A 27768-nucleotide genomic window follows, 5' to 3' on the forward strand; every position below is an offset into this window, starting at 1 on the left:
TGTGTAGCTGCAGGTCAGGGTCTTTCTGTGTGTTGCCCACAGATGTGACCAATAGGTCCTCTGCCTTTAAGGACCTCACCCTCAGCCACAAGAAACGTGTCATTTTGTGTCTAATCTCACTTACAATTAAGGTTAAGAATTCCTTTATCCTAACCACTCATGGTGTATTTGGTTTGTACATGTATCTGTGTGGCTCATATTATAACATACTTGACCAATGATCTGATTGAATATTTCAGTGAAACAGATGTTTTTGTTTCTTTAGGAATGGCACCAGTATGATATCACTCATCATTCCTCCCAAAGACCAGATCTCACGAGTGGCAAAAATGTTGGCGGATGAGTTTGGCACTGCTTCAAACATAAAATCTCGAGTGAATCGTTTGTCAGTGCTGGGGGCCATTACATCTGTGCAGCAGCGCCTTAAACTATACAACAAAGGTTGGTCTGTATCCACAAAACTTGCCTTGGAGTTGGTTTGTCTCACGATGCATTGACTGAAGCTGCAGTTTTTGCTGATTGCCTGGACGTGGTAGCTACCTTTTGCATTGGAAGTTACTCTTCTTGTTTAGTAGGTGAAGTGCATCTAGCCTCGGTCTTGAAATGAGTCAGAAAAACTTGGAAAGTGTTCTCAACCTGATGATTGTTCATTCATTGTACACAATTTGCCAAAGCTGTTGAAGGTAGACATTTGAAGTAAATTATTAAAGCTTGTGATGGATGAGGAAAGGTTGAAAAATAGATAATTTAGGGTTGAGTTGGAAAAATATCTACAAAGAAACAACTAACCGGGATGTCTCTGACCGGGTGCATAACATCCTGGTACGAGAGGGAAAGCAACCAGAAGTTGTGATACATGTTGGTACCAACGACATAGGCAGGAAGAGGGATGAGGTCCTGAAGTGTGAGTTTCGGGAACTAGGCAGAAGGCTGAAGAACAAGACCTCAAGGGTGGCGTTCTCAGGATTGCTGCCAGTGCTACATGATAGCGATGGTAAGAATTGGAGGAGATGGCAGTTGAATGCGTGGCTGAGGAGTTGCTGCAGGGGGCAGGGTTTTAGATTTTTGGATCATTGGGATCTCTTCTGGGGAAGGTGGGACCTGTACAGATTGGATGGGTTGCGCCTGAACTCGAGGGGGAGCAATATCCTTGCAGTTAGGTTTGCTAGCATGGTTTGGGAGGGTTTAAACTAATTTGCAAGGGGGGTGGGACCCGGAGCAATAGAGCAGTGAAAGAAGTACATGGAGTAAAGCCAGATCTAACATATAGACAGGCTTTGAGGAAAGAGAAGCAGAATGAAGGGTGTAAAGGTAGTAAGGTAGAAGGGCTAAAGTGTGTGTACTTCAATGCAAGAAGCGTCAGGAACAAAGGTAATGAACTGAGAGTTTGGATACATACATGGAATTATGATGTAGTGGCCATTGCAGAGACTTGGCTGGCACCAGGGCAGGAATGGATTCTCAATATTCCTGGATTTCAGTGCTTTAAAGGGGATAGAGAGGGGGGGAAAGGGAGGAGGGGTGGCATTACTGGTCAGGGATACTGTTACAGCTACAGAAAGGGTGGGTAATGTAGCAGGATCCTCTTTTGAGTCAGTATGGGTGGAAGTCGGGAACAGGAAGGGAGCAGTTACTCTACTGGGGGTATTCTGTAGGTCCCCTGGTAGCAGCAGAGATACCGAGGAGCAGATTGGGAGGCAGATTTTGGAAAGGAGCAAAAATAACGGGGTTGTTATCATGGGTGACTTTAACTTCCCTAATACTGATTGGCACTTGATTAGTTCCAAGGGTTTAGATGGGCCAGAGTTTGTTAAATGTGTCCAGGATGGATTCCTGTCACAGTATGTTGACAGGCTGACTAGGGGGAATGCCATACTAGATCTATTATTAGGTAACGAACTGGGTCAGGTCACAGATCTGTCAGTGGGTGAGCATCTGGGGGACAGTGATCACTGCTCCTGGCCTTTAGCATTATCATGGAAAAGGATAGAATCAGAGAGGACAGGAAAATTTTTAATTGGGGAAGGGCAAATTATGAGGCTATAAGGCTAGAACTTGAGTATGAATTGGGATGATGTTTTTGCAGGGAAATGTACTATGGAGATGTGGTCGATGTTTAAGGATCTCTTGCAGGATGTTAGGGATAAATTTGTCCCAGTGAGGAAGATGAAGAATGGTAGGGTGAAGGAACCATGGGTGACAAGTGAAGTGGAAAATCTAGTCAGGTGGAAGAAAGCAGCATACATGAGGTTTAGGAAGCAAGGATCAGATGGGTCTATTGAGGAATATAGGGTAGTAAGAAAGGAGCTTAAGATGGGGTTGAGAAGAGCAAGAAGGGGGCATGAGAAGTCCTTGGCGAGTAAAGTAAAGGAAAACGCCAAGGCATTCTTCAATTATGTGAAGAACAAAAGGATGACAGGAGTGAAGGTAGGACCGATGAGAGATAAAAGTGGGAAGATGTGCCTGGAGGCTGTGGAAGTGAGCGAGGTCCTCAATGAATACTTCTCTTCGGTATTCACCAATGAGAAGGAACTTGATGACGGTGAGGACAATATGAGTGAGGTTGATGTTCTGAAGCATGTTGATATTAAGGGAGAGGAGGGGTTAGAGTTGTTAAAATATATTAAGACGGATAAGTCCCCGGGGCCTGACGGAATATTCCCCAGGCTACTCCACGAGGCGAGGGAAGAGATTGCTGAGCCTCTGGCTAGGATCTTTATGTCCTCGTTGTCCACAGGAATGGTACCAGAGGATTAGAGGGAGGCGAATGTTGTCCCCTTGTTCAAAAAAGGTAGTAGGGATAGTCCGGGTAATTATAGATGAGTGAGCCTTCTGTGGTGGGAAAGCTGTTGGAAAGGTTTCTTAGAGATAGGATCTGTGGGCATTTAGAGAATCATTATCTGATCAGGGACAGTCATCATGGCTTTGTGAAGGGCAGATTGTGTCTAACAAGCCTGATAGAGTTCTTTGAGGAGGTGACCAGGCATATAGATGAGGGTAGTGCAGTGGATGTGATCTACATGGATTTTAGTAAGGCATTTGACAAGGTTCCACACGGTAGACTTATTCAGAAAGTCAGAAGGCATGGGATCCAGGGAAGTTTGGCCAGGTGGATTCAGAATTGGCTTGCCTGCAGAAGGCAGAGGGTCATGGTGGAGGGAATACATTCAGTTTGGAGGGTTGTGACTAGTGTTGTCCACAAGGATCGGTTCTGGGATCTCTACTTCTTGTGATTTTTATTAACGACCTGGATGTGGGGGTAGAAGAGTGGGTTGGCAAGTTTGCAGACGACACAAAGGTTGGTGGTGGTGTGGATAGTGTAGAGCATATATGTCAAACTCAAGGCCCGCAGGCCAAATCCGGCCCGCGGTGGAATTATCTTTGGCCCGCGAGATAATATCTAATTACTATTAAAGCTGGCCCCAGTAATCGAAGCGCCTATGGCGTATGATATGGCTAATGCTGAGTTTATTCAGGTACCAGGTTTTCAGGGTTTTTAGTGTTTATTCGGCAGTCTTCTTCATAAGAAACGGAATTTGTAAAGTGAAACACTTTGTAGTTATAGCAGAGACTGAGACACATGAGAGCAGGCTGAAAACACGGAGGCAACGAAAGCTGCGTTCGCACGCGTCTGACTGATCCGGCCCGCATGAAGCTGCATTTTGTTCAATCCGGCCCGTGACCTAAAATGAGTTTGACACCCCTGGTGTAGAGGATTGTCGAAGATTGCAGAGAGACATTGATAGGATGCATAAGTGGGTTGAGAAGTGGCAGATGGAGTTCAACCCAGAGAAGTGTGAGGTGGTACACTTTGGAAGGACAAACTCCAAGGCAGAGTACAAAGTAAATGGCAGGATACTTGGTAGTGTGGAGGAGCAGAGGGATCTGGGGGTACATGTCCACAGATCCCTGAAAGTTGCTTCACAGGTAGATAGGGTGGCTAAGAAAGCTTATGGGGTGTTAGCTTTCATAAGTCGAGGGATAGAGTTTAAGAGACGCGATGTAATGATGCAGCTCTATAAAACTCTAGTTAGGCCACACTTGGAGTACTGTGTCCAGTTCTGGTCGCCTCACTATAGGAAGGATGTGGAAGCATTGGAAAGGGTACAGAGGAGATTTATCAGGATGCTGCCTGGTTTAGAGTATGGATTATGATCAGAGATTAAGGTAGCTAGGGCTTTACTCTTTGGAGAGGAGGAGGATGAGAGGAGACATAATAGAGGTGTACAAGATATTAAGAGGAATAGACCGAGTGGACAGCCAGCGCCTCTTCCCCAGAGCACCACTGTTCAGTACAAGAGGACATGGTTTTAGGGTAAGGGGAGAGAAGTTCTAGGGGGATATTAGAGGAAGGTTTTTCCACTCAGAGAGTGGTTGGTGCGTTGAATGCACTGCCTGAGTCAGTGGTGGAGGCAGATACACTAGTGAAGTTTAAGTGACTACTAGGAGGAATTTAAGGTGGGGAGTTATATGGGAGGCAGGGTTTGATGGTTAGTGCAACGTTGGGGCCGAAGGGCCTGTAATGTGCTGTACTATTCTATGTTCTATGTTTTCAACTACAAGTGGCAACCAACTGCCAAGGAATAGAAATATGGAAAAGGAATGCAGATAAAAGAAATGATGTAATTAGGTGAAGTTCTTTATTATCCAGCAGCTTGCTATGTATGCAAGTGTATGCTACAAACTGTACCCTAGTCAGTGTCCTTGTACTGTACTGCCACTAAGATTTTACAGTCTGAAATATTACTGTGTTCACAGATGAAATTCCTAACCGCAAATACTCAGTGTATTTAATGACATTATTACTGTAACCACTAAAGTGAGGGATAAATGTCCTGAAGTACTATTATTAGAGGAGAATATTTAAATTGTTTTACTGAGCCACAGTTTTGCCATATGGGTTGGGAGAATAATGGGGAGCCAGTTGACTTGACCAGGTGTTTTTGGAGTACTAAAGTATTAATTCCCTTGAATATTGAAAAAAAAGTATATCAGTAGAACTATGTCAACTTGCACAGCACAGGAGTGGGAGATACAATGAGGCTGTTGGGAATAACGCATGAGTTGTCTTCCTTTGATGGTTTGGAATAATGGCAATAGTTGTTCATGCCTTGACCATCAAAAACATTTATTTCCTAGCCTTGTTGCAGCCATCCTCTTGCCTTGAGCCTGAGATAGACCATTTACAGTATCATCTCAGATTTGATCTCCAACCATGCTTCAGATCATGTTGAATTGAATTGACTTTTATTACTTACATCCTTCATATACATGAGGAATAAAAATCTTTGTTACGTCTCTTTCTAAATGTGTAATGTGCAATTTGTAATAAATAGTATGTACAGCAGGACAGTCAATATGACATAGAAATACAATTGTATCACCATCAGTCTGATGGCCTTGTGGAATAAGCTGTCCTGGAGCCTGTTGATCCTGGCTTTTATGCTGCGGTACCATTTCCTGGACGGTAGCAGTTGGGATGACTCGGGTCCCCAATGATCCTTTGGGCCCTTTTTCCACACACATCTTTGTAAATATCCTGAATAGTGGGAAGTTCACATCTACAAATGCGCTGGGCTGTCTTCAACCCTCTCTGCACAGTCCTGCGATTGAGGGAAGTATAGTTTCATACCAGGCAGTGATGCAGCCTGTCAGGATGCTCTTAATTGTCCCCCTGTAGAAAATCCTTAGGATTTGGGACCCATGCCAAACTTCGCCAACCATCTGAGGTGAAAGAGGCACCTTTGTGATTTTTTTTTACCACAGCTGGTACGTACAGATCCTTGGTGATGTGTATTGCCTAGGAACTTAAAGCTGTTCACCCTTTCAATCCCAGATTCATTGATGGCAGTAGGGGTTAGCCTGTCTCCATTCCTCCTGTAGTCCATAACCAGCTCCTTTGTTTGTTATTTCATTGGTTATGGGTGCTGGTGAAAAGGCTTCCCATCCATAATTGCTGGAAACCAGAATGGTACTTTAGAGTGCATTGTGGCATTCAAGTTATGTATGCCTTTATGGAAAATGATGGTTGATTTCAGACAGACAGACATACTTTATTGATCCCGAGGGAAATTGGGTTTCGTTACAGTCGCACCAACCAAGAATAGTGTAGAAATATAGCAATATAAAACCATAAATAATTAAATAATAATAAGTAAATTATTCCAAGTGGAAATAAGTCCAGGACCAGCCTATTGGCTCAGGGTGTCTGACACTCCGAGGGAGGAGTTGTAAAGTTTGATGGCCACAGGCAGGAATGACTTCCTAAACGCTCAGTGTTGCATCTCGGTGGAATGAGTCTCTGGCTGAACGTACTCCTGTGCCTAACCAGTACATTATGGAGTGGATGGGAGACATTGTCCAAGATGGCATGCAACTTGGACAGCAACCTCTTTTCAGAATTTCCTTCCCTGAATAATGTTAATGAGCAACTTGAATGTTTGTAAACTTAATTTGTTTCATGTACTGGAATTAACTTCTTGATCTTGATTATTTATCTGTGTGCTTGCACGCGCACATGCATGCTGGCATTTGACTTTGTGTCTCCGGATTGTTTGACCAGGCCTCTGGTTCTTGAGTCAAGTTGTATACCTCTGCATTATTCTCCACAAAGTTTCTTTTCCTGAGACTTTTCCTAACCTTTGCCCAAAAAAAACACTTAGCCACCACTGACCTTGCTGCTACCACTGTTCATCTATTGAAACCCTGATCCACACTTCTGTTGTATATACACAAAATTTGTTCCATCCATCTGTTACTTTAAATGTTAATACTTGCTCTTTACTGTGTTTATGTAGTACCACCCAATGGTTTGGTTGTCTACTGTGGAACAATTGTAACAGAAGAAGGCAAAGAAAAGAAAGTTAACATTGATTTTGAGCCCTTCAAACCAATTAATACATCTTTATATCTCTGTGATAACAAATTTCATACAGAGGTAAGTTGAAGCATTTAGAAGTTATATTTTTTCTTGAGTGCATGGTCTAAGTTCTGAGCAGTATCTCACTTATCAGCTCACAGCCTCTTCAAAAAATTTAGCTAATTTTCGAGTGTTCCCTATTTATTTCAGATTGCCATTTTTAAAAAAGATACAAAAAAATGACATCATTTTCGGTGTAGTGTATTTGGTCCTACTTCTGCTCCTATATCTTATGGTCTTATTATAGTGGTACACTGGAGCAAACATGCTTTTACATGCCCACTTGTAAAACGTGTTTTCCTTTCCCATCATTGATTGTTAATTTATATTGTAAGTGTCCATTCCCACTTCGATCTCTCTGCTTTTCAGCTTCTTGCCCTGTTCCAGTGAAGTCCAAGTAAGCCTGATAAACCAACTCTCTGAACTGGTATAGCCCAGAGCTGGAGATTACTTTCAATAGTTTCAGATTTGAAAATGACTGATTTACTTTCCCTGTCATTCTCCTGCCTTCTTCTCATAACCTTTGATGCCCTTCCTAAATAAGTACCTTTGAACTTCCACTGTAACTAGTGCCTAGTAAAAGTATTCATCCCAGCTCTTTGTTCATGTAAATGAGTATTATAACCAGGGAATTTTTTCAGTTTAATTGAGAATTTTTACTTGTGAATCACATACTACTTTTTTCACAATAGAGCCCAAAAAGGCAAAAAGTGTAAAGCGTGAAAAACTAGATTCAAAAACTGAAATGGCAACAGTTCAAAAGTATTTTTTCTTTTCAAATTCAAGTTCAAATTTCTTTGCACAGTACTTAGCTGTGAGAGGTGGTTCAACTATTACAGCCAGTAGTCTTTTTGGATAAGTATCTGTTAGCTTTGCACAAGGTGATGGAGCAAGATTTACTCATATCTTCTTGCAAAATTGTTCAAGCTATGCCAGGTTAGTTGGGGAATGGCGGTGGACAGCAATCTTGAGGTCCTGCCCCAGGGAAAATCAATCGGGTTAAGATCATTAGTCTGACTGGGCCACTCAAGGACCTCAATTTCCATCATTCAAAGCTACATCATCAATGCTCTGGCAGTGTCCTGCTGAAAAATGAATTTCCTCCCCAGTGTAAGCTTTCTGGTAGAGGTGAGCAGGTTTTCCTGAAAAGTTCATGTCGTCCAGGTAACTTATCATCTTTCAGCTTCCCAAGCATCTTCTCCTTAGTGTTACGAACCCCGTAACTGGGTCACTTACCAGCAAAGATAGAGAGGTCCGCTGAAGTCTGATGGTACTATTTTTAAACGTTTTTATTTATAAAGGGGCACAAAAGTAAGGTTAATACAAACATTCAGATAATAAACGTCGTCAATACTCAATCTAAAGCGCGGGTATAGTAATAATCAACAATAAGAAGTAGCTCTATCGTTTGTCTAGGGGTAAAACTATTGTCCGATGGAAATATAAAAGTCTCGCCAGTTCATGAAGGCTTTTAGCCGTTTTGGGGACCGCTGGGTGTTCACGGGTTGGAGAGAGAAAATAAACTTGCCAGCCTTTTGGACTCAAAGCGTTGAATCGGGAACGTGAGTTCCCCGTTGTCAATTCGAACTCCTTTTCGGGGTTATCAGCCACTCGGTTCCCAGGCTAGGGGAACCGAATCACACGTGGCTCCCGAACAGCTTCCCGTCCTTACATGAGCAATGGTGTCTCCGTCTGGTGCGTCACTGGCGTACTGCCTCCTGCTGTCCCTTTTTATTGTGACTGGCAGATTTGTAGATGTCAATCAAGGTAGGGGGATACAATCCCCCTCCACATTGCCCAAGGGTGTCCATGTCCCTGAGAGCTGGCACGTAGCATCGAGTCGCAATTCACACAAGTGTCTCTAAGAACAATGGTCAAATCCATTGCATTGTCTCTCATTTCCTGGGTCCAAGACCCAAATTAATAGCGATCTTGCGATTCTCAGGAAGGAGGGGGCTGGTCCTGCACCCTTCGGCCCCTCAGAGCTGTGGTACATTCATAACATTAGTAATAGCAATAGTAATTGCAAAATACACAACCACTCACTTCTGCCCTCTGATAGCTCTGAATTTCTGGCATACTGCTTGTATCTTCTACAGAGAAAACTTGTCACAGTTTGTCCACCATTTCTATCTTTTGTATCGCAACTGGCTCATTCTGATGACGTATATTCAGCTGTTACTTTTGCTTCCATCTTCATCAATGCTGCCTGACCTGGAATATTTCTGGAATTCTGTTTTTTTTTCAGGTTTCTAGCAAAAGAAGTATTTTATTTCTCCATTGATTTTTATCTCTTAATTCCAGTGTTCTTTTTCCCTCCTGTTTCCATTCTCTTGCATCTGCATCAGACAGATCTTCTGTGATTAACAAAGCATCACTGCCTCTTGGTAAGCACTGCTACCATTGTTTGGACTCCAGCCAGTTTCTGTTTTTTTCCATTCCATTCGCTGATCTGAAGCTTAAATTGATTGATTTCTAACTTCGTAAGTTCTCAGGAGTTGTGGACGGGAAACAGTAATTCTTTTTCTACAGATGCTGACTGATCTGCCAACATTTTCTGCAATGATTTCAAATAATATTTTTTCAAATGAATTCACAATTTATTTCTAGCCTATTAGAAAAAATGGATGAAAAATCATTCTCAATGTCTGTAAAGTCTCATTATTTTAATTTCTTTGAGGAACTATTGTAATATCAATTTAGACATATCCAGACATTGACCTTTTGCAGGTTTTCAAAAGCAAAGTGACTACTTAAGATGGCAACAAGAAACTTACCTTTGTTTTCTACCCCTTTTTCTTTTTCTTTTCTGCCCTTGCCATCCTTCCAGCTCTTTCATGTTGCTGGAGGAAAGTGCAAGTTGAGATTCAGAAATATGGAGGAAATGCTTTATTTTAATATTTGTTTTCTGGAAAATTTCCTGTGTTTATAACCTCTGACATTAGAAGTGCTCCAGTTGACTTGATTTTAAGAACAAGGAACATTCTTTTGAAGCTTATAATGAAGGAAATGAATGCTGTATTTTCAAAGTTGCATTATATTAAAAGTGCCAGTCAATTTGGTCATCATAAGCTCCCTCACAAACCAGATAATTTACTTTTGCTTTTTGAGTGGAGAGAAAGAAATGCTGATCATGCCTGAGAGGGTTCAGGTACTTTTTTCCCCTGTACCTCCTAATAGAGTACATCATCTCAAAGATGGCAATAGATCTGCATTCCTTCAGCATTGCACTTATTACTTGTCCAGATTTTAAGTTGCTGTTTTGGCATAGGATATAAGACTTCAATTCAGTGATGTGAATGATCTTACTGAAGCATGGGTGCTCTATCTGTAGGTTGAGATGTGAGAGCCTGATGTTTGGACAACTGTGCAAATTGAGGTGAACCACCCTTCTGATTCATTAAAATGACTTGTCAAATGGGACTTTCTGCAGGCCTCTTGCACGAGCTACTATGGTTATTTTCCATTTCAAGATTGCTAACATACATTATTTCTTCTTTTGAAAGGCTCTTACTGCACTTCTTTCAGATGACAGCAAGTTCGGGTTTATCGTAATTGATGGTACTGGAGCTTTGTTTGGTACTCTACAGGGAAACACACGAGAAGTACTACACAAATTCACAGTGGATCTACCAAAGAAGCACGGTATGGGTGGAACTGTTGGTTTTTACAGATTTCCTCTCCCCTGTGATATTTCTTTCTGAATTTGTTTCCTTGCATGCTAAGTTTAACATGCTCTCTACCGGTCTATAGTTTAGCCCCTTCCTTAGAAGCCAATGGCATCTTTTGTTATTGGGTTGAAAGAAAGTATTACCTAGATGTTGCATGTTGAAGGTATAAGAACCACTCCCAGTCCCACTTCTTCACACACCATCAGCATAATCAAGGGCAGATTGCTCTGTGCACTTCCTGTATAACATTTCAGCAAAGATTACTGGTGCCAGAAAAGAGGTTTGAACTTTCAACATGTGGCTACGCCATGTTCGTTAGGGACATTGTTACTTAGGGACATAAAAAAGTTTTTTTTTGCAATTTATGTATTTTTAAATGTTAAGTATGACATCCAGAATCAGCACAAGAACCTGACAAGAGACAATATAGAGATTTTGTTTACTGAAGGTCATGTTGATGAACTTGTTCAGTTTAGAAAAATTCTAACTGACCTTGAAATTGAATGCTAATGAATTTATTGTGAGGAAAAGCCAGATAGACATGGATTTCAGGCCATGTATGTTCATTTTGTGCATCTGTACTGTAATGTACTTGTGTTTGAACAGAAATGTTTTCCAGAGTTTCTCTGAAGGTGGAACAGTTTATCTTTTTGATCTGTTGGCATTCATCCACTTGGCTTCTTTGGACCTGATGTCTATAGTAAATTGTTTTACTATTGTTGCATATGCCTTGATACTGTGAAATCTTGTTTTGCGTACTGTTCTTGCAGATCAATTCATTGCAACAGTGCATTAAGGTAGTATGGGGTAAACAATAAGAGTGCAGAGTAAAGTATTACAGAGGAAGTGCAGTTCAGGCAGACAATAAGATGAAAGGTCATAGCGAAGTAAATTGTGAGGTCAGTGCACCTTACTGTAGCTGGAAACTGTTGAGTAATTTTTTAAAGTGGGTTGAAGCTGTCATTTGAGCTTTGATATATGCTATCAGGATTTTGTATCTTCTACCTGATAGGATGGGTGAGAAGAGAGACTATCTGGGGAGGGCAAAGTCTTTATGTTGGCTACTTTACCAAGACCACAAGATGTAAACAGTTGACAGGGTGGGTTCCATGATGTGCTGACCCGTGTCTACAGTTTTCTGCAGTTTCTTGCAGTCATAGGCAGAGTAGTTGCCATACCAAACCATCATTTATCTGGATAGGGTGTATTTCTATGGTGCATCAATAAAAATTGATGAGGGTGATTGGGCACGTGACAAATTTCAGTAGCCTCCCAAGGAAAAGAATAATATCCCAAGGAGCAATGTGAAAGATAATTAAATAGAATTTTGGAAACTAGGAAATAATATATTTGTTGGATGCTTTGTATTTGTATACTTGTATCTCTTACCAGGATCTAGAGTAAATATGTAATATTTCTGTTCTTTCTCTCACTTCATTCATTTTCCATTTAAGAAAGAGTGCCACCCTTTACCATTCACTTGTTATTTTTGTTAATTGTTTCTTATTCAATGCCTTTGAGAAGCCCTTATAAATAGTCACACCAGTACCTATCACATTTGATACTTAACAAAGGGTACTTCGTTTTCATTTTACGGATCTCACTCACCTGTCCAAATGATTGCATTTTCTGAATTGAATTGTACGGCCTTGCAGACTGAACCTAGATTCAGGATTTCAACAGCTCTCAGAATTTCAATGCTGCATGATCACCTATTTCTCTGCCCTCTCTGGTTCTTTTACTCTGCCTATTTCCATTTCTAATAAAAGGGGACAGGCCTGAATTCTACTTATCACACTACTAATGAGCAACTCCTACAATTAATTTTTACTATAATTTGTTCCACTCCATATGGAGCATTCTGTTCAGTTTTGATTCCAAGGATAAATTCCCTTTCACAACTTACTAAATTGAAGTTAAAACATTTGAATTACTATCATAGATTGCATGGGTACCCTTAGGGACACTAGGTTTAAGTAGTAACTTAAGGGACACTTATAATAAAGATATTGATAGGACTAAGGTTTCCTCTGGCTAAGAACCCAAGAAGGCACAGTTTGCGATTTAAAATTTGCAAGTCAGGAATTTTTAATGTTAAAGTTAGTAGGCATTTGGAAATGCTTCTCCTTGCCTCCCCACCCCTCCCAAAATCAAGATTGATGCTGTTTGGGACACTTTCACAGATGAGTTTTTGAACCAGTGACTGAGCCTGAATATACTGCTCCTCCTCTGAATCATTCATTGGTTCTCTGTTCTTGTATTTCTCTTTGGGAAATCTTTAGAATAATTTTTTTTGATGGTGATGTCTTAGTCTTGTTGCATAAGAAATTCCTTTCATGAATGTTTTTAGACTTTGGTTTTAGGTTGAGGATAATCTTTGATAAGTTTACTTGTTATTACAAAGAAAGGTTGACTGCATAGTGTGAACAGATTAAGGATCCCATTCAAATCACTACATGAATTCTTACTGATCTTTAGATAGCTGAGTTGAGGGGATATTCTGTGATCACAAATTTACAAACTTTACTCCTGACCCAAGCTGCCACTCTAGGTCAATGCACTGTGAAGCTGCCTTTCTTTATAGAGCACTTGTTATTCCGGTTCTTGATTATTATTTTAAGAACAGGAATATTAGTTATGTTCTTTATCAACACAAATAAAATAACTGCATTTATTCAAATGCTGGTTATGGGATTCATTGCACCCTCAATTCGTTGTGATTGAAGCTTTGAAACACATCAGGTGTTTATAAAGAATATAAAGATGGAGTCTTGCTGTTTATTTCCAACATCTATGGTTTTTTAGTTTCACTGGTTGGATATTGTGAAAGTGTTTTTGCTAATAGATTTTTGAATTCGGGTGTTCTGTGTTTAAAGGCAGAGGAGGCCAGTCTGCCCTGCGTTTTGCTCGCTTGCGAATGGAAAAGAGGCATAACTATGTGCGGAAGGTAGCAGAGACAGCTGTGCAGCTCTTCATCAGCAGTGACAAGGTGAACGTTGCAGGACTTATTCTGGCAGGATCAGCTGATTTCAAAACGGAGCTCAGTCAGTCGGACATGTTTGATCCGGTAAGCTAAAGCAGAACATGACTATAGACTGAGTAAAACAGCACTGAAATGTTTAGTACATGTTGCATACCTCTTATCCAAAATACCAGAATCCAAGAACCTCCGAAATCTGAATTTTTTTTTGAGTGCTGACATATTATAAATGGAAAATTCCACAAGATCTCTGTGCACTACGGACAGTTCTGAGAAGTGACCTCACATATTAATGAAAAATATAAAGCAAAAAATGAAGATCTCAATTGTATATTGTCAGTGTTAACATATGCAGAGTAAGCTTAATGGTATGTCGGTCGTGAAACAAGCAAAGATCTATTATGATGAACTGAAAATTGAAAGTAATTGTCAATATTCAGCAGGCTGGTTGCAGAAATTTAAGAAACGGCATGCATAAAAATTTTTAACTGCTGATCAGGAAAATCTAGCACCAGAACTAGGCTACGATGCTGATTGTTTTTATACTTTATACATAACGACATTAAATTTTAGAGTCAGTGATGAAAATCCAACACTAGAACAAGTATATAATGCTGATTGCTTTTATACTTTGCATAAGACCTAAAAAGAAGTTACAATACACTGAATTTGTATACTTTTAATCAAAATATGACATCGTCAAAGTAAAACTGTATTAAAAGAGTACATATATGTCACCACATACAACCTTGAGATTTTCTGCAGGCATACTTAGTAAATCTATGAAACAGTAATTTTAAGCAGGATCATTTGTCAACAAACTGCAAATACAGATAGAAATAGCTTTAAGTATGAACATGAAATAACAAGAGTCCTTAAATGACTGTAGTTATTCCCTTTTGTTCAAGAGCCTGGTTGTTGGGGGGGGGGGGGGGGTAGTAACTGTTCGTGAACCTGGTGGTGGAAATCCTGAAGCACTTGTACCTTCTACCTGATGACAGCAGTGAGAATAGAGCAAGGCCTGGGTGATGGGATCTTTGATAATGCTGCTTTCCTTCGGCAACATATCATGTAGATGTGCTCAATGGTTATGAGGGTTTTACCTGTGATAGACTAGGCCAAGTGCACTGCCTTTTGTGGGATTTTCTGCACAAAGGCATTGGTGTTTCCATACCAGACCGTAACACTGCCAGTCATTGCACTTTCCACCACACATCTATAGAAGTTTGCCAAGGTTTTTGAGGCCATGCTGAATCCCCACGGACTCCTGAGGAAGTAGAGGCGTTGCTGTGGTTTCTTTGCAATTGTATTGATATGATGCATCCAGGACAGGTCTTCTCAGTTGGTAACACCCAGGAATTTTAAAATTATTGACCTGCTCCATCTTTGATCTTCTGAGTACTCCGATGATCGTTAAGCCTGTCATTGTTTGTTGGTATTCTGCTAATGCTACTGTGCTGCTTTGGTATTAAATAATTTTTACTGTTAACTACATTTGTGGGATCAACAAGAATAAGACAAAAGCTGCTTACTGGTAGCACATAAATTCAGAGTTTAAAATGATGGAAATCCCAAGCTATCTGCATGAGACGTTATATATTTCAAAATCCAAAACATTTCCGGCCCCAAGCATATCTCAACCTGACTGCTTTTTGCACAGGACTCCTATCTACATCTTAATATGTCAAGAGTTTTGGGAATGCCCATCAGAAAGGATACCCAGGACTTGAACTGATTTCCTCGGTCAGAAACTTAAATGGTGTGAGAAACAAAATGAGATACTAAACTGCAAACGCTAGAGGAAATCTGTGGGACAAACAGCATCAGAGTGGTGAGATACAGGGAGGAGGGTAGAGGATGGAATTGTAAATGTTGCGGGTCAAAACCCTGCATCAGAACAGAAGGTGGTTTAGGCAGAAAGGATATAGAACCATAGAACACTACAGCACAGTACAGGCCCTTCAGCCCTCCATGTTGTGCCGACCCATATAATCCTTAAAAAAAAGTACTAAACCCACACTACCCCATTACCCTTTATTTTTCTTTCATCCATGTGCCTGTCCAAGAGGCTCTTAAATACCCCTAATGTTTTAGCCTCCACCACCATCCCTGGCAAGTCATTCCAGGCATTCATAACCCTCTGTGTGTAAAAAACACACACACACACACACACACACACACACACACACACACTCTCTCTCTCTCTCTCTCTCTCTCTCTCACTCTCTCACTCTCTCACTCTCTCACTCTCTCACTCTCTCACTCTCTCACTCTCTCACTCTCTCACTCTCTCACTCTCTCACTCTCTCACTCTCTCACTCTCTCACTCTCTCACTCTCTCACTCTCTCACTCTCTCACTCTCTCACTCTCACTCTCACACTCTCACACACACACACACACTCACTCTTATTCCTGATGTCTCCCCTAAACTTCCCTCCCTTAATTTTGTACATATGCCCTCTAGTGTTTACTATTGGTGCCCTGGGTAACAGGTACTGACAATCCACCCTATCTATGCCTCTCATAATTATTAGTATAACCCCCATCAAATATTTCCTGTAGCTGCTGATCAGACTTGCACAATGCGAGGAGGAATTTTAGACCATTCATCCATACAAAACTGTTACAGTTCATCAATATTTCCGGGATATCTTACATGAACAGCCCTCTTCAGTTCGTGCCACAGCATCTCAATTAGGTTAAGGCCTGGACTCTTAACTTGGCCATTCCAAACACATTTTTTTTAAGCCATTCTGTTGTTGATGTATTCTTTGTCTTTCGGATTATTATTTTATTGCATCATCCAACTTCTATTAAGCTTTGGGTGACGGACTGCTACACTCTCCTGTTAAATGTCTTGATACAATTTTGAATTCACTGTTTCCTCAACGATTGCGAACTGTCCAAGCCCTGAGACAGCAAAGCCAAACCATGTTGCTCCTTCCACCATGCTTCACAGCTGAGATGAGGTTTTGGTGTTGGTGTTCCTCCAAACACAGCAGTGTGCATTTTAGCCAAAAAGTTCAATTGTTACCTCATCTGTCCACAGAAGTGTTGTGGAACATTACAGCACAGTACAGGCCCTTCAGCGCTCCATGTTGTGCCGACCCATATAATCCTTTTTTTTTAAAAAAGTACTAAACCCACACTACTCCATAACCCTTTATTTTTCTTTCATCCATGTGCCTGTCCAAGAGGCTTTTAAATACCCCTAATGTTTTAGCCTCCACCACCATCCCTAGCAAGTCATTCCAGGCACTCACAACCCTCTGTGTTTAAAAAAAAAACACACAACAACAACAACAACAACAAACAACTTACCCCTGATGTCTCCCCTAAACTTCCTTCCCTTAATTCTGTACATATGCTCTCTGGTGTTTGCTGTTGGTGCCCTGGGAAACAGGTACTGACTATCCACCCTATCTATGCCTCTCATAATCTTGTAGATCTCTTTCAAGTCCCCTCTCATTCTTCTAGACTCCAAAGAGAAAAGTCCCAGCTCTGCTAAACTTGCTTCATATGACTTGTTCTCCAAACCAGGCAACATCCTAGTAAATCTCTTCTGCACCCTCTCCATTGCTTCCATATCCTTCCTATAACAAGGTGACCAGAAATTGAACACAATACTCGTAAGTGTGGTCTCACCAGAGATTTGTAGAGTTGCAACATGACCTCTCTACTCTTGAACTCAATCCCCCTGTTAATGAAGCCTAGCATCCCATAGGCCTTCTTAACTACCGTATCAAACTGCGCAGTGACCTTGAGGGATGTATGGATTTGAACCCCCAAGGTCCCTTTGTTCATCCACACTCAAACATTTAATCTGGCACAACATTAACCAGAGACCCTGCTCCTGCACCCTATTATTCTATGTTCCGTTTAATTGTTCTCAACCTTAAATATTTTGAATGGTTGCTGATCATATCTATTTAAAATAGTTCATTTGCCTAATACAGCAATCTCTAGGTTGGGCTCAAAGTTCACCATCTGAGGATTGTACACCACCCTGATTCGTAGGAAGGCTGAAGATCATTTGGATGTGCAGGGAGCAGGTTGTTAATCCAGCAATTCCTCTGAATACTGCATTCCAGTATGTGTGTGGAAGTTGGAGATGAGCTGATGTGTGAAGAGTTTGATGCAGTTTCTGCAGAGAAGAAACGTTTTTCTTCTGCAGAATTTGGAACTCGCAATAATTTAATTCTGAGTTTCTGGTTAATGAATCCTTGAGCCACTGTTCTCTCAGCTGGAGCTTGGGGGTAAGCCCCTCCTAATGATTTTTGTCAAGACCTTGTGTTACAGTTTTTTATTGCTTTGCTCAAGGGGAATCTGGTCAGACCGACGAACTACAAACACTCAGCAGGTCAGGAAGCAACTGTCAAGAGAAAGAGTTAATGTCACCCCTTTGAATTGAAGTGTTAACTCTTTATCAACTTTCTTCAGGTATTGCTTGACCTGCTGATTGTTTCTAGCATTTTCCATTTCTTTCACATGCCCAAATTCTACAGTTTAGATTTTCATTTGTAAAACTGATCTGGCATGGTTTTGGAATCATTTCTTGCAGCCATGTTCTGATGTTGGGTTACGAGCAATTTTCTGGACCCTCGTCATACTTATTAGGTCTTCGTGTGATTCCTCAGTCCACAACTTATTACATCTCCTTGTTTTCAGCTCTCATCCTCCTCTTTTGGGACTGAAGAGGTACAAAGAAAGCTATTAGAATTGGGATACTGTGCTGTTCTCTATTACCACCTTGTGTTAAGCATATTTTCCTTCAAGCTGAAATTCTTCTTTGTATTTCTCTACACAGCGATTGCAGAGCAAAGTACTAAAATTGGTGGACATCTCCTATGGAGGTGAGAATGGTTTTAATCAAGCAATTGAGTTGTCAGCTGAGGTCTTGTCCAGTGTGAAGTTCATTCAGGAAAAGAAACTAATAGGTGAGAAATTCCTACTAGTTTATTAGATAAGCTAAGCACTTGTATGGTGGATTCCAGTTAACTGGGACATATGAGACCAGTACATTTTGACCCAATTGAGTGGCTGTCCCAATTAGCCCAAGCTTTGTGGAAATAATTAAAAGGTATTAAAAAAAAGACAAACTACCATTTAACTGAGTAACAATTCATGTATTTAAATGGAATACAGAACAAATTAGGACACTACCAATACCTCTACCGTACTATAAAACTGTATTGGTTCCTAATTTCCAGAGAAATTCATCTGCTGTGTGTAAATGAACAGTCAGTGCAGACTCCTAGTGCAGATAATGGACTGCCTTCGTATGATGCTCTACCTCGAAATCTTAATTCTCATTGTAACATTCAAGATGATTGTGGATATCTTCACATTCTACATAATTCCTAACTTACTGAAGAAGTGAAATCATTTCATTTTCTCTCCCAGCCGTTCTGGCCTGAACACTTGAAACCATGGTGAGCATCACAGTTGAGAATTATCTTGCTGCTTATTTCTCATCAACTGTCAGTGTCAAAAATACCCACTTTTTGAACACAAACACACGCAACTAACACTATTTAAAATTGATCATTCTAAGCACTGTGTACTGTCTTAAAGCTTACACAAACGCATGCGAGTGGCGCAAGTTAAAACCTGCTCAGCAACAGTCTCCTGCCCCGATTGGCATGATGTCCCAAATAAACATCTACTACTATTAACCAATGGCCTAATTAACTGGAGTCCACTGTATTTGGAAAGCCCGGTTTTCAGTCAAAGTGCTCTATGAGCAACTTTTTTTAAGTCAATATTTTGAGATGTACTTGAATTCCAGCTGACTCACGCCACATTGTGATGATAACATTGGTTTTCTATTAATGAATAACCATGGAGAAACACAACTGCAGATGGCAAAATCTGGAGCATCAAACAGGAAGCTGGAAGAAGACCATAAGACACAGGAGCAAAATTAGGCTGTTCGTCTCATTGAGTCTGGTCCACCATTTCATCGTGGCTGCTTGATTATCCCTCTCAAACCCATTTTCCTTCCTTCTCCCTGTAACCTTTGACTCCCTTACTAATCAAAGATCTTTTGACCTCTGCTTTAAATATATCCATTGACTTGGCTTCTACAAAATAAACTCCTCAGATTTGCTACTTCCTGGCTAAAAAAAAAATTCTTCTCATCCCTGTTGTAAATGGCTATCACTCTATTCTGAGGCTGTGTCCTCTGCTCCTTGACTCTCACACTATAAGAAACATATTCTCCACCTCTCCACATCCACTCTGTCTTGGCTTTTCAATATTTGATAGGTTTAATTGAGAATATCTCTCCCCCATTCTTCTAAGTTCCAACGAGTACAGCTTCAAAGCCATTTTTGGCTCATATGATAACAACTCATTTCCTGGAATCATTCTCGTGAACCACCTGGGGACCCTCTGCAACATTAGCTCACCTTTTCTTAGATAAGCGGCCCAAAGGTGCTCACAATCCTCCCAAGTGTGGTCTGACCAATGTGTTATAAAATTTCAGCATCACATCCTTGCTCTTATATTCTGGTCCTCAAAGTAAGTACTAACATTGCATATGACTTCTTTATCACTGACTCAACCTGCAAGTTAACCTTCACAGAATCCCACACAAGGACTCCTAAGTCCCTTTGTGATTTTTTTCTTCCTGTTTAGAAAATAGTCTGTGCCTTTATTCTTTCTATCAAAGTACATGACCATACATTTCTCATACACTGTATTCCATCTTCTACTTCTTTGCATTTTAATTTCAATATAATTATGGAGAAGGATAGGTCTGGACCCAGGGTTGAGATTTTTGATTGGAGAAAGGCTAGCTTTGAGGAGATGCGAAAGGATTTAGGAGGAGTGGATTGGGTCAACTTGTTTTATGGGAGGGATGTAATAGAGAAATGGAGGTCATTTAAAGGTGAAATTTTGAGGGTACAGAATCTTTGTTCCTGTTAGGTTGAAAGGAAAGGTTAGAAGTTTGAGAGAGCCATGGTTTTCAAGGGATATTGGAAACTTGGTTTGGAAAAAGAGAGAGATCTACAATAAATATAAGCAGCATGGAGTAAATGAGGTGCTCAAGGAATATAAAGAATCTTAAGAAAGAAATTAGAAAAGCTAAAAGAAGATATCAGGTTGCTTTGGCAAGTAAGGTGAAAATAAATCCAAAGGGTTTCTACAGTTATATTAATAGCAAAAGGATAGTGAGGGATAAAATTGGTCCCTTAGAGAATCAGAGTGGAAAGCTATGCGTGGAGCCAAAAGAGAAGGGGGAGATTTTGAACAATTTCTTTTCTTCGGTATTCACTAAGGAGAAGGATATTGAATTGAATTGTAAGGAAAACAAGTAGGGTAGTTATGGAAACTATGATTAAAGAAGAGGAAGTACTAGCGCTTTTAAAGAATATAAAAGTGGATAAATCTCCAGGTCCTGACAGGATATTCCCTAGTTAGTGTAGAAATAGCAGGGGCTCTGACAGAAATATTTCAAATGTCATTAGAAACGGGGATGGTGCCAGAGGTTTGGCGTATTGCTCATGTGGTTCCATTGTTTAAAAAGGGTTCTAAGAGTAAACCTAGCAATTATCGGCCTGTAAGTTTGACGTCAGTGGTGGGTAAATTAATGGAAAGTATTCTTAGAGATGGTATACATAATTATCTGGATAGACAGGGTCTGATTAGAAACAGTCAACGTGGATTTGTGCATGGAAGGACGAATCTTACTGTATTTTTTGAAGAGGTTACTTGGAAAGTTGACAAGTGTAAAGCAGTGGATGTTGTCTATATGGACTTCAGTAAGACCTTTGACAAGGTTCCACATGGAAGGTTCAATCGTTAGGTATTAATGTTGAAGCAGTAAAATGGATTCAACAGTGGCTGGATGGGAGATGCCAGAGAGTAGTAATGGATAACTGTTTGTCATGTTGGAGGCCGGTGACTCATGTTGGTGTGCCTCAGGGATCTGTACTGGGTCCAATGTTGTTTGTCATATACATTAATGATCTGGATGATGGGGTGGTAAATTGGATTAGTAAGTATGCAGATGATACTAAGTTAGGTGGCATTGTGGATAATGAAGTAGTTTTCAAAGCTTGCAGAAAGATTTAGGCCAGTTAGAAGAGTGGGCTGAAAGATGGCAGATGGAATTTAATGCTGATAAATGTGAGGTGCTACATTTTGTTAGGACTGATCAAAATAGGACCTACATGGTAAATGGTAGGGCATTGAGGAATGCATAGAACAGTGATCTAGGAATAATGGTGCATAGCTCCCTGAAGGTGGAATCTCGTGTGGATAGGGTGGTGAAGAAAGCTTTTGTTATGCTGGCCCTTATAAATCAGAGCATTGAGTATAGGAGTTGGGGGATGTAATATTAAAATTGTACAAGGCATTGGTGAGGCCAAATTTGGAGTATTGTATACAGTTTGGGTCACCGAATTATAGGAAAGATGTCAACAAAATAGAGAGAGTACAGAGGAGATTTACTAGAATATTACCTGGGTTTCAGCACCTAAGTTACAGAGAAAGGTTGAGCAAGTTAGGTTTTTATTCTTTGGAGCGTTGAAGGATAAGGGGGAACTTGATAGAGGTATTTAAAATTATGAGGGGGATAGATCGAGTTGACGTGGATAGTCTTTTTCCATTGAGTAGAGGAGATTCAAACAAGAGGACATGATTTGAGAGTTAGGGAGCAAACGTTTAGGGGTAACATGAGGGGGAACTTCTTTACTCAGAGAGTGGTAGCTGTGTGGAACGAGCTTCCAGTAGAAGTGGTAGAGACAGGTTCGATATTGTCATTTTAAAAAAGAATTGGATAGGTATATGGACAGGAAAGGAACGGAAGGTTATGGGCTGAGTGCAGGTCGGTGGGACTAGGTGAGAGTAAGCGTTCGGCACGGACTAGAAGGGCGGAGCCTGTTTCCGTGCTGTAATTGTTATATGGTTATATTGTCCCAATCCGTCCAAGTCCTCCTTCAGCCTCCTCACTGCTTCAACACTGCCTGCCTTGCCACCTATCTTTTGTATAATTTTCCAAACTTGGCCATAAAGTTATCAATTCCATAATCTAAATTGTTGACCTATAAGCCGTCCTAATACCGACCTCTGTGGAGCATCACTTGTCACTGGAATAGGTTCCCTTTATTCAGATTCTTTGCCTCTTGCCAGCCAGACAATCTTCTATCCATCTTCCCTGTAATCCTGTGTGCTCTTGTTAAGCAGCCTCATATGCAACATCTTGTATAAGGCCTTCTGAAAATCCATGCAAACAACCTTCACTGAATCCACTGACGTTCCTTTGTTTATCATGCATATTGAAATCCCCCTTGACTAATGTAACATTTCTCTTATTTTCTATATTCTGTTGAAATATATATCTCACATCCTGACTACTGTTAAGGGGCCTGTATATAACTCCCGTCAGGGTCTTTATACCCTTGCAGAACTCAGCAAGTCAGACAGCATCTATGGAGGGAAATGAACAGTTAACGTTTCAGATCAAGACTTTTTTAGTCCAGGTGAGGTGTCTTAACCTGAAATGTTGCCTTTCTGTTTTCCTCAGCAATTGCTGATTGACCCGATGAGTTTCTTCATCTTTGTAGCTCAAGGAACAACTTTTTAAAATTATAGTTTAGAGATCTAGCAGTGTGCCACATTGCTCAACAACCCACTTATTTAACCCTAATCATAGGACAATTAACCTACTGTCTGTAGACTCTGGGATAAAACCGGAGCAGGGGTTCCTAAACTGGCATCCATTTATTGGTATTTGGTTCGTGGCATAAAAAAGGTTAATCCCTGCTTTAGATTATGTGGTTAAGTCTTTGGTATTATCATCTGATTTCCAAGTGCTGCTGTTTGTATGTTTTAGATGAAGTTTTGATAGCATTTCTGCAATATTCTGTGAAGGTCACTGCTTGGCACTGACTACTGAGTCATTGTTCATTAAGCAAAATGTTGTATAATCTTGCCTGGCATCCCATCTTTATGGGCACTTTTAAGCAGTGTCTTTATAAGCATCTTTTAATGATTAACTTATTTTTCCTAGAATACTTAGTTTGAACAATAGCTAACTTGTTTATCCTACAGGGCGATACTTTGATGAAATCAGTCAAGATACAGGGAAGTACTGCTTTGGAGTAGATGACACACTTAAAGCACTGGAAATGGGTGCAGTTGAGATTCTGATAGTTTATGAAAATCTGGACATTATGCGATATGTACTCCGTTGCCATGGCACAGAAGGTAATCACACTTTCTTTCATTGTAAGTTGTTGGGTGTCAGATTCAATGTCCACATATTGAATATCTGCAAATTAAAATACTAGTTTTACTGTGAACTTAGCTAAATAAACAGCCTTACTGTGTCATTTACTTCCCAGAAGAGAAAATCTTGTATTTGACTCCTGAACAAGAGAAGGATAAATCCCATTTCACGGACAAAGAGGTACGATTTCATTCTACACGTCGGTCATAAGAGATGAATGTTATGTGTTTGAGGTTTGGCTTTTGAATGTCTAGTTGAAAAATGTTAGTGTTTCAATGCAGTGTTTGTAGTATGACAAAATGGTAATCTGTAATGCTGTTTTCTTTTTGTGAAATTGCATGTTCAGTATTGTGCAAAAGTCTTAAGCTCATGTATAGCTAGGGTGCCTAAAAGTTTTGTACAGTATTGTATTTGTCAACATGGAGTGTGGAGTGAGTTCGTAAATCTAGCAGGAGCAAAGGATGTTGGGAGTGGCAAGGGTGAAGTGCCATGGGAGATGTGGTGGCTGAGGAGGAGTATCAGGTGGGGAATGGTGCAGGTGCAGGCACACTCAGCCATGAGACACCAGGCAAAGTCATTTGATTCCAAACAACTGGCTATTGATCATTACAGAATATCTGGTGCTTCCCACTCCCTCCCCTCTCCCTTCCCCTTTTCCCAACCATGATTCCCCTCTCCCTGCCCCTGTTTCACTCTCAGTCCACAATAGAGACCTATCAGGCTTATCATCACTCACATGAAATGTTTTTTTTTTGCGGCAGCAATACAGTGCAGTACATAAAATTGCTACAGTGCTGTGCAAAAGTCTCAGGCACCCTAGCTTTATATATACAGTATATATATGTATGCCTACAACGAAATGTTCCTGAACCCTGGGTCAGATTTCTACAGCAATTTGGGCATCTATACTAATCCTATTTTCTTGTAACTGTCTATACCTTGTTGATTCAAATGTTTTAAGTCAAGGGTTCCCAGCCTTTTTTATGCCGTGGACTTCTACCATTAACCGCGGGATCTGTAGATCCAGGTTGGGAACCCCTAGTTTAAATTCTTAAATATTATGGGAGCCTCTACTTTAGTCACTGATTTCCGGATTCCAGTTGTTGTATGGGTACGGAATCTCTTCCTCAGGTCCTCCTAAACCTCTCATTTCTTAAACTTATATATGTGCTTTTGTGCTGAACGTATCTGCTATTGTAAAAAGGCTCCGTCTGTCTATTTTATCTATGCCCCTCGTAATTTCATCAGATACCATCTCAGCGTCCACCACTCCAAGGGATACAAACTCGGCTTATTCAGTTACTTTTCAGAACTGAAACATTCCGTTTCAGAAACATCCTGGTGATCATCCAGGGAGGATCTGCATTCTCTCAGACTGCATCATCTTCAAGTTAACAACATTAAATTCTATGTGTCATTGCTTTGACCATCTTTCCAATTGATCAATATTGTAAGATTATCCTCACTATCAATAGCAACCAATTTTTCTGTTGTCTAAAGAAAAATTAAACTTGTTAAAGAAACCTTCTACATTCATTTCCAAGTTATTAATGTAAATTGGTTCATTGTCAAATGTACCAAGGTACAGTTTTTAAAAAAAGCTTGCATACTGTGCATACAGATCAGTTCATTACAGTGGTGGATTGAGGTAATACAAGGTAAAGCATTAACAGGGTGCAGAATATAATACTACAGTACAGACTACAATGCAGGTAGAGAGTAAGGTGCAAGATCACCACAAGATAGATTGTGAGGTCAAGAGGCCATCACATTATTACAGAACATTAAATCGTCTTATTCTAGTGGGATAGAAGATGCCCTTGAGGCTGATTTTACATGCTTTCATACTTTTGTATCAATGTCATCAAGACAGGAGATGGTTATCAAGTTCAGGAAAACCGATACCACTCATGACCTTTACAGATGTGCAGTGGAGAGCATCCTAATATGCTGCATCACTGTGTGGTACAAAAATGCACTGCAGGGGACAAGAGAGCTCTACAACAGAGTTAAAACTGCACAACGCATCACTGGCACCAGTCTAGCTGCCATCAAGGACAAATGTTCAGAAAAGTGCCAGAGAAAGGCCAAAAACATCAGGAAGAGGCTCTGCAGCATCTATGCAAGAACCACTAGACTCAAAACTGTTACTTCCCCCAGCTGTCCAGCTGATCAATACCTCCACCCATTAACCCATCTCCCACCACCACTACATAAACATCACCTAATGGATACAGTCAGTCAATGTATATAACAATCATCTGTACAGTTGCAAGAAAACGCTTGAACCCTTTGCAATTATCTGGTTTTCACCATTAATTACTTGTAAAATGTGGTCTGATCTTCATTTAAGTTCCAATAATAGCCAAACACAATAACACACGAACAATTATATTTTTCTTGTCTTTATTGAACACATTGTTTAATCATTCACAGTCTAGGCTGGAAAAAGTATGTGAAGCCTTGTATTTAATTACCATAGAACCATAGAACATTAGAGCACAGTACAGGCCCTTCAGCTCTCCATGTTGTGCCGACCCATATAATCCTTAAAAAAAAAAGTACTAAACCCACACTACCCCACAACCTTCCAGTTTTCTTTCATCCATGTGCCCGTCCAAGAGGCTCTTAAATACCCCTAATGTTTTAGCCTCCACCACCATCCCTGGCAAGGCATTCCAGGCACTCACAACCCTCTGTGTAAAAAAAAAACACACACACACACACACTTATTCCTAATGTCTCCCCTAAACTTCCCTCCCTTAATTTTGTACATATGCCCCCTCTAGTGTTTGCTATTGGTGCCCTGGGTAACAGGTACTGACAACCCACCCTATCTATGCCTCTCATAATTATTAGTATAACCCCCATCAAATGTTTCCTGTAGCTGCTGATCAGACTTGCACAGTGCGAGGAGGAATTTTAGACCATTCATCCATACAAAACTGTTACAGTTCATCAATATTTCCGGGATATCTTACATGAACAGCCCTCTTCAGTTCGTGCCACAGCATCTCAATTAGGTTAAGGCCTGGACTCTTAACTTGGCCATTCCAAACATTTTTTTTAAGCCATTCTGTTGTTGATATATTCTTTGTCTTTCGGATCATTATTTTGTTGTATCATCCAACTTCTATTAAGCTTTGGGTGACGGACTGCTACATTCTCCTGTTAAATGTCTTGATACAATTTTGAATTCACTGTTTCCTCAACGATTGCAAGCTGTCCAAGCCCTGAAACAGCAAAGCCAAACCATGATGCTCCTTCCACCATGCTTCACAGTTGAGATGAGGTTTTGGTGTTGGTGTTCCTCCAAACACAGCAGTGTGCATTTTAGCCAAAAAGTTCAATTGTTATCTCATCTGTCCACAGAAGTGTTGTGGAACATTCAAGTAGTCTTTTGCAAACTTGAGGCATGCAGCAATGTTTTTTGGAGAACAGTGGTTTCCTCTTGTTCAGTGTTTTTCTTATAGTGGAAACATGAACAGAGACTTCTGCTGTTATCCTAGGGTTCTTTTTCACCTCCTTCAGCATTGCACTTGGTGTGACTTTTGCAGGATGCCCACTCCTAGGGAGAGTAGTTGCAATACTGAATTTCTTCCATTTATAGACAATTTATTTTACTGTGTAGTGATGAGCATTCAGATCTTTAGAAATGCCTTTGTAGCTTTCTCTAGCTTCGTGCATCTCAACAATTCTTCTAAGGTCCTTTGAAAGCTGTTTTGATTGAGGCATGGTGCTCATAAACAGATCTTTCTTGAGAAGAATAAGCTCTGTCAGTAACCTGATTTTGTGCCTTTTTTATAGGGTTGGGCACCTCTACAACCCACACCTCTAATTTCATCTCATTGATTGGAACACCCGATTCCAAATAGCTTTTGTAGAAAGCATTAGCCTAGAGGTTCATACTTATTGAACCTAGACTGTGGATGTTTAAACACCATATTGATGTGAAGCAGT

General features: G+C 40.5%; 1 protein-coding gene across 1 annotated transcript in view; it reads left to right on the top strand.

Annotated features, from left to right (window-relative positions):
• The window catches only part of LOC140739526 (eukaryotic peptide chain release factor subunit 1), a 44033-nt gene that overhangs the window by 10638 nt on the left and 5627 nt on the right, over positions 1 to 27768 (top strand). Inside the window, exons 2-8 of the mRNA XM_073067917.1 lie at positions 266 to 441; positions 6798 to 6937; positions 10426 to 10564; positions 13467 to 13657; positions 18379 to 18508; positions 23631 to 23786; positions 23924 to 23988. Coding sequence (XP_072924018.1) covers positions 266 to 441; positions 6798 to 6937; positions 10426 to 10564; positions 13467 to 13657; positions 18379 to 18508; positions 23631 to 23786; positions 23924 to 23988 — 997 coding nt within the window. The remainder of the gene's footprint in view (positions 1 to 265; positions 442 to 6797; positions 6938 to 10425; positions 10565 to 13466; positions 13658 to 18378; positions 18509 to 23630; positions 23787 to 23923; positions 23989 to 27768) is intronic.

This window comes from Hemitrygon akajei, chromosome 15 (assembly GCF_048418815.1).
Source record: "Hemitrygon akajei chromosome 15, sHemAka1.3, whole genome shotgun sequence".
Lineage (NCBI taxonomy): Eukaryota > Metazoa > Chordata > Chondrichthyes > Myliobatiformes > Dasyatidae > Hemitrygon > Hemitrygon akajei.